The sequence below is a fragment of the Heptranchias perlo genome, chromosome X (assembly GCF_035084215.1).
Source record: "Heptranchias perlo isolate sHepPer1 chromosome X, sHepPer1.hap1, whole genome shotgun sequence".
Lineage (NCBI taxonomy): Eukaryota > Metazoa > Chordata > Chondrichthyes > Hexanchiformes > Hexanchidae > Heptranchias > Heptranchias perlo.
The window spans coordinates 17,032,853-17,046,628 of NC_090370.1; the positions used below are offsets into that span (position 1 = coordinate 17,032,853).

The following is a 13,776-nucleotide window of genomic DNA, read 5'->3' on the forward strand; positions in this document are numbered from 1 at the left end:
AGGAAGATGTGGACTGGCTAGTAAATTGGGCAGATAGATGTCAGATAAAATTTAATGAGGAGAAATGTGAAGTGATACATTTTGGGAGGAAGAATAAGGAGAGAACACATATACTAAATGGTAAAACCTTACAGGGAGTACAGAGACTGAAGAGTTCAGGTACACAAATGGAATCCTAGATTTTATAAATAGGGGTATGGAGAACAAAGACAAAGAGGAAATGATGGTTAGGCCACAGAGAGAACAATGCGTACAGTTTTGGAGACCCTAAGTTAGGAAAGATGTCAAGGCCATGGACAAGGTGCAGAATAGATGATACCAGGAATGAGAGGTTTCAGTTATTTGGGCAGACCAAATAAACTAGGGCTCTTTTCATTAGAACAGAGAAGGTTACAAAGAAGTTTGATAGAGGCAGTCAAAAGTGTGAAAGGGTTTTGATAAGGTAAAGTGGGAAAAAAACTATTTCAACTGGCAGGTGAGTTGGTAAATAGAGGGCATAAATTTAAGATAATCACCAAAACAACAAAGGGAGAGGTCATGAGAATTTCAAAGAGCTGGCAGAGGCATGATGGGCTGAATGGCCTCTTACTGTGCTGTAATTCTTTTAATGACTCTCTGAACAATGCCAATCAGGGTAATTATTGGAACTGTATAATGCCAATTTCAGGGTAATTACTGGATAAATGTCAGTATTGGGGTAATTACTGGATAAATGTCAGTATTGGGGTAATTAATGCATCTGCATCAATGCCAACCATCAGGTTATTTACTGGAAATGTATAATGTCCGTATCAGGGTAATTAGCGCATGTGATTAAATGCCAGTATTGGGGTAATTATTGGATCTGTATAAATACCAGTACCAGGGCAATTATTTGAACTGTACATATACTGTACCGAGGTAATTATTGCATCTGTATTAATGCCAGTATCGGAGTAATTATTTGATCAGTTGAAATGCCGCTACCCAGGTAATTACTGCACCTGAATAAATGCCAGTATGGGGGTAATTATTCGACCTGTATCAATGCCAGTCTCAGGATTATCTCGCTATCAGCTTTCTGGCCATGGCGCTCTTTACTGGTGGGCAAATGTTTCTGATGAGTACATAAAGCAGAAGTACAGAGAGCTTGGAGAGAGACATGCGCAGACAAGATCAGTATCCCCTTTCTGTGCCAGAGTACAAACACATACCAATGGAGAGGGGAAAATATGCATCAGTACTGGACTCCAAAATACCCTCCTGGTAAAATCACTAATATTTTTTCTCTAAAAATTAAAAAAATGTTTGATATGGTTTTCTTTGTTGAGCAATTCAAAAACAGAAATGCATCGTAAGGTATCATGATCCCAAGTTTTATGACCAAATCATTTCACCTAAAGGCTTGGCCCCCTGTGGCATCTGGTGAGGCACTCATTTGATCCCTTCCCTCTGGTACATTTACCAAAGAAAACTCCGAGAAGTCTGAGCTGCCCTGTCGGACCCTTAGGTTCACCTGTCCACTGGTACTGTCGTTGAACGACGGGGTCATTTCTCCTCCAGTAGCGGAGAACCTAGAGTCTTGACCAAATGTGTCCATTTGGTGATTGTGGTGAGCTGGTGGTTCCTCTCGCTTCTTCTGTGAGTTAACTTGCTCTATGAAATCCGGCGGTGAAGAGATGCTGTTGCTGCTAGTCACAGTCGGTATGAAAGCAAAGGGATGCTGGGATTCACCAACTAATAAGCTGTACTGCGATTTTTGTGATGGTAACCTCAAAGAGGAACCCATTTCAGGTCTGAAGCCGTGCTGGGTAACCATGGTGGCAAAAACCTGTCGCTCTAGAGAAGAAAACAGAGGCTGCACCTGAAGGCTTCCAGTTAGAGCGTGAGTTTCAGTCTCGTACGCAAGTCCTTGCTCGGCCGAGTAGCTATCATTGTGGCAAGTCCTTTCCAAAGCTTGTTGGAGGAATTTTGAATATTCGTGGAGCATGTTACAGTTGTCTGTGGCTACTGGCTGGGAACTCTCATTGACTCGCTCCGATGGAGGCACGTTAGTGATGTCAGTAGAGCTCACAGTTATATTTGAAGCTACTTGGGTATCACTGACAGAGAAGGGAACCTGCCCGTTTGCCTTGTTAGTGTAGTGGTCCAACAGAGTCTGCAGAACTTCGTCAGGAATTCCACTTTTGTCCTGACTGCTTTTCAGCTCAGTGTTACTGGGCTGCACCAACATGGATGTGCCACTGCTGTTTTCCCCAACAGTAGTGGTGGCTGCCTGGGTTACAGCCGGTTGGGTGGAGATCTGGCCTACAGTTAAGGCATACTCTCTGCTGGTGCTGGTAGTCCCTTGCAAGAATCGCTTCTTCTTTACGAACTGCATTGCATCATCATAGTTGCTGTTGCTGCTGCTGCCCCCTGGTTTGCGTGAAGCATCTTGACCCTGATCAGCACTCTGACCCTCAATGACCAGGAGGTCGGGGTTGTCTACCATAGCGTAGGTATATTTGTTGACCTTCGTGGCATCAAAGTTGGCAGAAACGGGCACAGTCTGATTCAACTGTTCTACTGTCTTTTGATTTTTCTTTGAGCTTACCTTCTTCAGAACAAGCTTTGGTGGATGCAGGTTCATCTGATTCTGATATGCATCCCCTAGGTGATCATTACTGTGTGAAGAGTGTGCGATCACAAGTGAACACTGCTCCACTTTATACTCGTCCTTTACCTTCAAGTTGCTGGTGTAATACTCTACACAATCTCCCTTATCCACCTTAACCTCTGCTGGGTTACCAGTCTCCTCTTTATTAGAGGTCCCCAATGCCGGCTTCTCCGCAGTTTTGAGCTTTTTTCTTGGATTGATGATGTCTTTTGGGGGTGACAGGAACCTGTTTTCTGCATTGATTGCGAGTATAATTGGCTCCGTTTTCACAGCTGAGTTTTTGCCAGGAACTTTCCCTTGATTTTCATGGCACATTCTTCTGTGTTTAAGCAAACGATCAGTTCTAGAAAAATACTGCAAGGAAATGCATTAGAGAGAATTAATAAGTCATTATTATTTATTAGCTCATGATTAAAGCAACAATGGACAAGAAGGTGTGCATTTATTGTGGCCATTGGCATGCTAAGGACCGTTTTGGCATGAGGCAAAGCAAGCTAAAAACTGCCCCAGGATGTGCTAACACCTACACAAATTCATACCCTTCAACTACTGATATTGGTTATGGACACAAGCATTTTTGAATTTATTGTCAGCTGTTTATGATTCCATTTTATAAAAGCTGATGTGGAACAATGACAATTTCTGAGATGTAATAAGATTAGTTATAGGATCGATTTTAACTGTTCCTGCCGGGTGGGAGACGGGCAGCAGTGGGTAGGATGCCTGTTTTACACCCTGTCTGATTTTCCAAAAAAAAAATCAGGCATCCTACCCACTGTCGCCCTTTTCCTGCCCGGTGGGAACAGTTACAAGCGACCCTCTAGGTGTAATTTTCCGACTTTGTGCTTCCAGCAGGAAGCCTCACCTGTTGACAATACATAATCGGAAATTTGCGCATGTGTGCCGCATAATGAAATGGTCAGAAAATGATGAACCACATGCGCCCGAATTTCTGATTTGAGCTTCAGATTCAGGAGGCTCCCAAACACAAAGTTGGAAAATTACATCTAGCATGAATTTCCTCTATGGAACAAGACTGTATGTGTGTTGCCTTGAGGGCTCAGTTAGTATCTGGACTGCCTAATGTGTCACTGAGTCATACAGACCTGTAGAGTCCATGGCCTGATCTCCAGTCTGTGTTGAGTTAACTGATCTCAGCTGTTAGTGCAGGGCTACAACAACTTGCCTTAACCTCAGTGCCACTTGGTTGGGGGAAGGGGAAATGAGCCAGGGATCCTGCTCCTGCTTTCTGTCCAGTGACTCCTGCTGGAAAGTGCATGTGAATGTCAGATGCAGACAGCGTTGGGATCGACAGTGATGCCATCCACATTCAAATAGTCTGTCGACGCTCACTGTCTAGGCTCACACATAAAAATAGCAAGTTGGGCAAGGGGCTTTCAGCATCTGTGGAATCGTACACCAGAAAGGATATGGGGGCAGGGCGGGAAGAGGCTCGTGCCAAGTATAAACACCGGTATGGACCAGTTAGGTCAAATGGCCTGTTTTTTTGTTGTGCTGTAGATTCTATGCAAGAGTCAGCAACTTTTAAAAGAATAAAGCTATGTGTATACAACTAATCTCATTCATTCTCCTTACTTACCCATGTTCTATTTCTCATTGTTGCACTTTAGCATTATAAAAGTTTCCCATTATGTTATTTTAGTGTAGTACGGTAGTCCAAATTAATACTGAAGAGAATTGTAAAAATATATTAACGCATAAAACATGATGTCGTCTCCTGGTAATTTCTTTTTCTATTTCGTGGAGATTACATCAATAGAGAATTCTAATTATTGCAATCAGCTTTTTCTTTCCCTCAATTTTTTCCTTTCTCTCCTGATGGAGTACAGTTCCAGGAATACCAACAGTTCTACAGTAGCTCAGCTAAGGTGCCATTACTCTCATGTGAGCCTGGAGAAGAAGTGAATGAAGACATTGCTAAGTAAACAAAGTTAGTTAACATCACCTTAGACTCAAACCTTAATGCATCACAAATATACAAGTTGTGAGTCAAATACACTTTACTGTTGCTGTACATTGGTCTCCTCCCATTTAATTGGCTGACATATTTTCAGGTAAAATATCCATTTTCAAGTCATGCAAATACAAAGTTGGGTCACATCAAGGAAATATGCTACTGGCTAGGTATGTAGCATGTGTAGCTGGTAATGCATTTTGGCAGAGTCAGAGTCTCCAAGGCTGCTCTGGAATCATGGGCCTCTATGCAATATATAGAACCAGTCCAGGATGCACAGAGCTCTTCCTCACTGGAGGAATGCTCTCCTTATCTTAAGGCCACTCCTACATGTTGGGCCTTGATTAAAATTAGACTTTTACTAAAGAAATGTTGAGTCATGTTCATCTCAATTTTTATATACATAATATGGGGGAGTGCTTGAATTAATATTACTCTCAATAAACACTCCTTCCCTCTGATACAAATCCATGGTTTCAAACAGTTCTGAACAGCATGGTCAGGATATTCAATGCCAGCTAGGATATAACTATTGACTGAAATTCTTCAGTTTGAGTGCCATATAAAATAACTGTGCATTTAACAGTGTTCCCCAACTGCCATTTCGATCACACCCATAGGCTAAGGAAAGCCAGCAGCAACACAAACTTGAGAGACAATGTGTGGCTAAACAATGGCTGTAAAACAAAATGAATGGGGCATCACACTAGACCAGTTTGTACCTGTGGCAGTGGTAGTGCTGGAAAAGTCACTTACAATTAGCATAATCAATTTTCAGAGGTCATGCTTCACGGGATGCAAAGACCATTGTCACTAATGATGACTGACATGTAATACAATCCTGCAGGCACAATTCACACTTCTCCTGTAATACAGTAACTGCAGGCAGTGTTTATACTACTCCTGTAATAAAGTACTATAGGCAGTATCCACCTTGCTGGTGTAATACAGGACATATAGGCACTGTCACATTGCAGCTGTAATATAGTACCTTTAGGCAGTATTTGCAATGCTCCTGTGATACAATACCTGTAGGCAATATTCACACTGCCCCTGAAATCAATTATTGCAAGTATTGCAGGGACTATTAAGACTAGTGCTGTAATACAGGACCCATAGGCAGTAGACACACTGCTCCTGTAATATAGTACTAAAGGCATTATTCATATTGGTGACACAACACCCGTAGCCAATATTCACATTGTGCTTGCAATACAAGCCTAAGTAGATCTGTAGGCAGTATTCACATTACTCCTGTAATGAAGGACCTATATGCATTATTTCCATTACTCCTGTAATACAGTGCCTTTAGGCAGTGTTTGTATTGCTGCTGTAATACAGTGCCTTTAGGCAATATTTGCATTGCTCTTGAAATACAATACCATTAGACAATATTTGCATTGCTCCTGTAATATAGTACCATTAGGCAGTGTTTGCATTGCTTTTGTATTACAGTACCTTAGCAATATTTGCATTGCTTCTGTAATACAGTACCTTTAGTCAGTATTTGCATTGCTCCTGTATTACAGTACCTTTAGCAATATTTGCATTGCTCCTGTAATACAGTACCTTTAGGCAATATTTGCATTGCTTCTGTAATACAGTACCTTTAGGCAATATTTGCATTGCTTCTGTAATACAGTACCTTTAGGCAATATTTGCATTGCTCCTGTAATACAGTACCTTTAGGCAATATTTGCATTGCTTCTGTAATACAGTACCTTTAGGCAATATTTGCATTGCTCCTGTAATACAGTACCTTTAGGCAATATTTGCATTGCTTCTGTAATACAGTACCTTTAGGCAATATTTGCATTGCTCCTGTAATACAGTACCTTCAGGCTGTGTTTGCATTGCTCCTGTAATACAGTAACTTTAGGCAGTATTTGCATTGCTTTTGTAATATAATACCTTTAAGCAATATTTGCACTGCTCCTATAATATAGTATCTGTAGGAAGTCTTCACGTTGCTCCTACAATATAGTACCTGTAGGCAGTATTTGCATTGTGGCTATAATACATTACCTGTAGGTAATATTCACATTACTCCTATAATACAGTATTAGCAGAGATTACTAAGACCGCTCCTGTAATATAACAACTGTAGGCAATATTCACACCACTCCTGCAATATAGGATCTGTAGGCAATGTTCACACGGCTCCTGTAATACACTATCTGCAAGGATTATTCAGACTGCTGCTGTAATAGAGTACCTGAAGACAGTAGACACATTGCTCCTGTAACACAGTACCTTTAAGTAATATTTGCATTGCTCCCATAATATAGTACCTTTAGGCAGTATTTGCATTGCTCCTGTAATACAGGACCTGTAGGTAATATGCGACTTGCTCCTGTAATACAGGACCATTAAGCAGCATTCACATTTCTCCTGTAGTACAGTTTATGTAGGCAGTTTTCACATTACTCCTCCAATACAGTAATAAAGGTGGTATGCACATTGCTGGTACAATACAATGCATTTAGGCAGGAATCACATTGTGCCTGCAATACAGGACCTGTAGGCAATATTTGCATTGCTGCTACAATACAGGACCTGTACCCACTTTTCGCATCGCTGCTGTAATCCAGTAGTGCAGCCACTATTTGTAGTGCACTTGTAATACAATACCTGTAGGCATTATTCAAATTACTTCTGCAATACAGGACTCTAGGCAGTATTCACATTGCTCCTGTAATACAGTACTTAAGGCAGTATTCAGGTTGCTCCTGCAATATAGTACCTGTAGGCAATATTCGCATTGCGCCTGTAATACAGCACCTATAGGCACTGTTTGCATTGCTCTTGTAATACGGTACCTGTTGGCAGTATTCAAAATGCATGTAATAGAATACTTTTGGGTAGTATTCACATTGTTCCTGTAATGCAATACCTGTAGGCAGTATTTGTATTGCTCCTGTAATGCAGTATCTGTGGGCAGTATTCAAATTGCGCATGTAATACAATAATTTTAAGAAGTATTCACATTGTTCCTGTAATGCAGTTTGCGCAGGCAGTTTTCATCTTGCTCTTATAATACAGTGCCATTAGGCAGTATTCAGAGCTCCTGTTGTATAGTACTCTAGGCTGTATTCACACTGCTCCTGTAATACAGTATTCACATTGGTGTAATACAGTACCTTTAGGCAGTATTCATGTTGCACTATAACCTAGTAGCTTTAGACAGTACTCACATCGCGCCTTTAAAACATTGCTTGTAAGCAGGATTGACGTTGCTCCTGTAATACAATATGTTTAGACAGCATTCACACTACTCCTCTACCTAGAGGCAGTATTTGCATTACTGCTGTAATACAGCATGCTGGCAGTATTCACATTGCTCCTGTAATACAACAGATAGCAGCAGTACTTACATTGTAGCTGCAATTAAGGCAGAACCTCCATTTATATAGTGCCTTATCACGTCCTCAGGACATCCCAAGCGCTTCACATTCCATGAATTACTATTGAAGTGCAATAACTGTTATGTTGATAAATATGACAGCAAGATTGCACAAACAGCATGTGAGTTAACTGGCCAGTTAATCTGCTTTAGATGGGGCTGGTTGAGGGAGGAATGTTTACCAGGACACCAGGAGAGCTTCCATGCCCTTCATCGAATAGAGCCATTGGATCTTTTATGTTCACCTGAGAGGGCAGATAGGGCCTTCATTTAACATCTCATCAGAAAAACGGCACCTCTGATAATGCAGCACGTCCTCAGTACCACAATGTAGTGCCAGCCTAGCTTATGAGTTTAAGTCAAAAAATGCAGCTTAAACTCATAACCTTCTGACGCAGGTGAGAGCGCTACCAACTGAGCCAAGCTCTCACTAATATGGTTAGGCAGTATTAACACTGCTCCTGTAATACAGTATATTGTAGTCAGTATTAACACTGCTCCTGTAATACAGTATATTGTAGTCAGTATTAACACTGCTCCTGTAATACAGTATATTGTAGTCAGTATTAACACTGCTCCTGTAATACAGTATATTGTAGTCAGTATTAACACTGCTCCTGTAATACAGTATATTGTAGTCAGTATTAACACTGCTCCTGTAATACAGTATATTGTAGTCAGTATTAACACTGCTCCTGTAATACAGTATATTGTAGTCGGTATTAACACTGCTCCTGTAATACAGTATATTGTAGTCAGTATTAACACTGCTCCTGTAATACAGTATATTGTAGTCAGTATTAACACTGCTCCTGTAACACAGTATATTGTAGTCAGTATTAACACTGCTCCTGTAATACAGTATATTGTAGTCAGTATTAACACTGCTCCTGTAATACAGTATATTGTAGTCAGTATTAACACTGCTCCTGTAATACAGTATATTGTAGTCAGTATTAACACTGCTCCTGTAACACAGTATATTGTAGTCAGTATTAACACTGCTCCTGTAATACAGTATATTGTAGTCAGTATTAACACTGCTCCTGTAATACAGTATATTGTAGTCAGTATTAACACTGCTCCTATAATACAGTATATTGTAGTCAGTATTAACACTGCTCCTGTAATACAGTATATTGTAGTCGGTATTAACACTGCTCCTGTAATACAGTATATTGTAGTCAGTATTAACACTGCTCCTGTAATACAGTATATTGTAGTCAGTATTAACACTGCTCCTGTAATACAGTATTTGTAGTCGCTATTAACACTGCTCCTGTAATACAGTATATTGTAGTCAGTATTAACACTGCTCCTGTAATACAGTACCTGTAGGCAGTTTTCATATTGCTCCTGTAATACAGTACCTGTAGGCAGTATTCACACTGGTATGGTTTCTCCCCACTGTGAGTCCGTTTGTGTCGTTCCATGTGGTATTTCTGAATAAACCTCATGTCACATTCATCACAGTGGAATGGCTTCTCACCTGTGAAATCAAAGAAAGAATCTTCTAATGCTTGGCTTTTTGCAATGTACAAGGTTTTGTGATCTAAAATAGCTTTTAACTTAAGGTGCAAATTTATGCTCCCAGTTTACTTCTCTTGAATTGGGGTGTTTTAATCCATGTAAATGGCTGGGAAAGCAGCCCAATTCTGAAGCAGATAAAATAGTCATGCTCTCCCTCCCAATTTTCCCTGCTCCTTTCTGGACATGCAAACTCTTGCTGGGGTACAGTCGCAAAGGCAGTGGGTGCCTTTCAATACTTTGCTGGAGCAGCAATTCTTCATGAATGAGCCTGGACTGTGACTGCTGGCAAAATATTCAATCGTGTGGGCCATTGCAGCAGAGCCCAATCCAGTCCAGACCTGAAGCCCACATACATGCACTTTCCAGCAGATCATGGGCAGGAACCCTGGCTGATTTTTCCAATTGCTAACCCAGGGGCACTGAAGCCAATTGTAGCTCTTAAATGCTGCGCTGGCTGAGGTCAGCTAATTGAGCACAGACCAAGGATCAAACCTGGGGCCCTTCTTAGTCTGTATAGCTCAATCACATACTGATTTTACAGAATATGCCCATCGGGAGCTCACAAAATAGACATTAAAGAATCTTTGGAAAAGCATCAAAACTCTAGATTCTAGGTATAATGTCCTGGCATATTACAGTCTCACAGCGAAGAGCCTAGAATATTACAGTGTCATACTGAGCAGCCAATAAATGACAGTGTCACAGTGAGAGTTTCATGCATATTACAGGGCCACAGTGAGGGTCACAGCACTTCACAGTGTTACAGTAAGGGCCCGGAATATTAGCATCACACTGAGGGGCTGATATATTAGTGTCATAGTGAGCTGTCGGGGATATTACACTGTCAAAGTGAGCGCCCCTGTATATTACAGTGTCACAGTGATTGGCCTGGTATGTTACAGTGTAAAAGTGTAAAAGGGAGGGGTCAGTATATTACACTCAGTGGCCTGGTATATTAAACTAACACAGTGAGGAAACTGGTAAATTAGTGAAACAATGAGGGACAAGTACATTACACTGTCACAGTAACAAAGTTTCCTGGCCAATTGAGGGGCTGGTCCGTTACAATGCCACAGTGAGAATTCCTGTATATTGCAATGCCTGTTCCTGTGTATTACACTGTCACTGTGATGTATCCAGTATATCACATAGTGACAGTGAGGAATTGGTACACTACATTGTCACTGAGAGGGGCCCAGTGTATTAGTGTCACAATGAGGATTTGGGCATAGTATAGTGTCATGCTGAGAGGCTGACATATTAAGAGTGTCACTTTGATCGGACTGGTATATTACATCGTTGGATTGAAGGCCCTGGCTAGGCTTGTATTCCCTCGAGTATAGAAGATTAAGGGGAGATTTAATTGAGGTGCTTAAGATGATTAAAGGATTTGATATTGTAGATAGAGAGAAACTATTTCTTCTGGCAGGAGAGTCCAGAACAAGGGGGCATAACCTTAAAATTAGAGCTCGGCCGTTCAGGGGTGATGTCAGGAAGCACTTCTTCACACAAAGGGCAGTGGAAATCTGGAACTCTCTCCCCCAAAAAACTGTTGAGGCTGGGGGTCAATTGAAAATTTCAAAACTGGGATTGATAGATTTTGGTTAGGTAAGGGTATTAAGGGTTATGGAACCAAGGTGAGTAAATGGAGTTAAAATACAGATCAGCCATGATCTAACTGAACGACGGAACAGGCTCGAGGGGTTGAATGGCCTCCTCCTGTTCCTATGTTCCCATTGAGGCCCAGTATTGTACAGTGCAAAAGTGAGGGTCAGTATATTAGTGAAATAGTGAGGGCCAATACATTGTCACAGAGAGAACTGATATATTACAGTGTCACAGCAAAGGGCCTGCTAGATCACAGTGAGGGTCTCAGTATCATAATGAGGGTCCTACTGTATTACACTGATACAGTTAGGGCCTGATATATCAGTGACACAGTAGGACTGGTATATTACAGTGTCACAGTGACACACCCACTACATTACAGTGTCACAGACAGGTGCCCAGTGTATTGCAATATCACAAAGAGACCAGTTATATCACAGTGTCACAGTAAGGGGCCAGTACATCGCAATGTCACAGTGGCTGACCCAGTATGTTAGTGTAACCATGAGGGCCCAGTATTTTACAGTGTCCTGATATATTACAGTGGTACACTGAAGGACCCAGGATATTAGTGTCAGTATATTTTGCAGTGTCACAGTGAATGTCCCAGTATATTACAATATTTCAGTGAGGGACTGGGTAAATATAATAGCGTCACATTGTGGGGCCCAGTCTATTACACTGTCAGAGAGGGGCCAGGACATTACACTGTTACAGAGAGACCTGGCATATTACAGTTTCACAGACGAGGGGCGGTTATATTAGTGTCACACTGAGGGTTCAGGTATATTGCAGGGTTATAGTGAGAGATGGTATAACAGTGCCAAGTAGAGGGGCCCGGTGACATCGCCAGCGAAGGGCTGCTATATTGCAATTTGAGTTGGGGGGCTTTTTAGCTCACAGTGACTCTTCAAGAATATTAGCATCAAAGTGAGGGTGCTGTAATATTATATTGTAACACTGAGGGGTCCACTGTTACAGTTCAAAAGTGAGCCGTTGATATATTATAGTGTCACACTGAGAGGTTCTGTGTATTAGTGTCATCGAGAGGGTCCAGTATATTACAATATTACACCGAGTGTCGCTGCATATTACAATAACTTGCATTTATATAGCGCCTTTAACGTAGAAAAATGTCCCAAGATGCTTCACAGAGGCACAATCAGACAAGAATAGAGACCGAGACAAAGGAGGAGATATTAGGAGGGGTGACTAAAAACTTGGTCAAAGAGAGGGGTTTTAAGGAGGGTTTTAAAGGAGGAGAGAGTTGGAGAGGTTTAGGGAGGGAATTCCAGAGCGGGAGCCAAGGCGGCTGAAGGCGCGGCTGCCAATGGGACGAAGGAATTCGGGGTGCACAAGAGGCCAGAGTCGGAGGTGGAGAATTCCAGTTTTGGGCCGGGGGGGGGGGTGTTGGTGTAGGGCTGGAGGATATTATAGAGATAGGGAGGGGAAAGGCCATGAAGAGATTTAAACAAAAGAATGAGAATTTTAAATTGGAGGTGTTGGGGGACCAGGAGCCAATATAGGTCAGTGAGCTCAGGAATGATGAGTGAGCAGGACTTAGTGCGAGTTAGGATACTGGCAGCAGAGTTTTGGATGAGCTGAAGTTTATGGAGGGTGGAGGATGGGAGGCCGGTCAAGAGAGCATTGGAATAGTCGTGTCACTATGAGTGTCCTGGGGCATTACAGTGCCACAGTGAATGTCTCAGGTATTACAGTGTCACTGAGAGTGTCCCGGGTATTAGCGTCACTGTGAGTGTCCTGGGTATTACAGTGTCACTGAGAGTGTCCTGGGGTATTACAGTGTCACTATGAGTGTCCTGGGGCATTACAGTGCCACAGTGAATGTCTCAGGTATTACAGTGTCACTGAGAGTGTCCCGGGTATTAGCGTCACTGTGAGTGTCCCGGGTATTACAGTGTCACTGTGAGTGTCCCGGGTATTACAGTGTCACTGTGAGTGTCCCGGGTATTGGCGTCACTGTGAGTGTCCCGGGTATTACAGTGTCACTGAGAGTGTCCCGGGTATTAGCGTCACTGTGAGTGTCCCGGGTATTACAGTGTCACTGTGAGTGTCCCGGGTATTACAGTGTCACTGTGAGTGTCCCGGGTATTAGCGTCACTGTGAGTGTCCCGGGTATTACAATGTCACTGTGAGTGTCCCGGGTATTAGTGTCACTGAGAGTGTCCCGGGTATTAGCGTCACTGTGAGTGTCCCGGGTATTACAGTGTCACTGTGAGTGTCCCGGGTATTAGCGTCACTGTGAGTGTCCCGGGTATTAGCGTCACTGTGAGTGTCCCGGGTATTACAGTGTCACTGTGAGTGTCCCGGGTATTAGCGTCACTGTGAGTGTCCCGGGTATTAGCGTCACTGTGAGTGTCCCGGGTATTAGCGTCACTGTGAGTGTCCCGGGTATTACAGTGTCACTGTGAGTGTCCCGGGTATTACAGTGTCACTGAGAGTGTCTCAGGTATTACAGTGTCACTGAGAGTGTCCCGGGTATTAGCGTCACTGTGAGTGTCCCGGGTATTAGCGTCACTGTGAGTGTCCCGGGTATTAGCGTCACTGTGAGTGTCCCGGGTATTACAATGTCACTGTGAGTGTCCCGGGTATTACAGTGTCACT

The 13,776-nt window shown here is 42.4% G+C and overlaps 1 protein-coding gene across 4 annotated transcripts in view; it reads right to left on the reverse strand.

Moving 5' to 3' along the window:
- Positions 1–1,334: 1,334 nt before the first annotated feature.
- The window catches only part of LOC137307317 (zinc finger protein 148-like), a 118,935-nt gene continuing 106,493 nt past the window's right edge, over positions 1,335–13,776 (reverse strand). For all 4 annotated transcript variants that reach the window (XM_067976788.1, XM_067976787.1, XM_067976786.1 and 1 more), the window contains 2 exons: positions 9,384–9,502; positions 1,335–2,989 (listed from right to left, as the gene is read on the reverse strand). In XM_067976788.1, the coding sequence (XP_067832889.1) occupies positions 1,373–2,989; positions 9,384–9,502 (1,736 nt within the window). In that variant the 3' untranslated portion in view covers positions 1,335–1,372. The remainder of the gene's footprint in view (positions 2,990–9,383; positions 9,503–13,776) is intronic.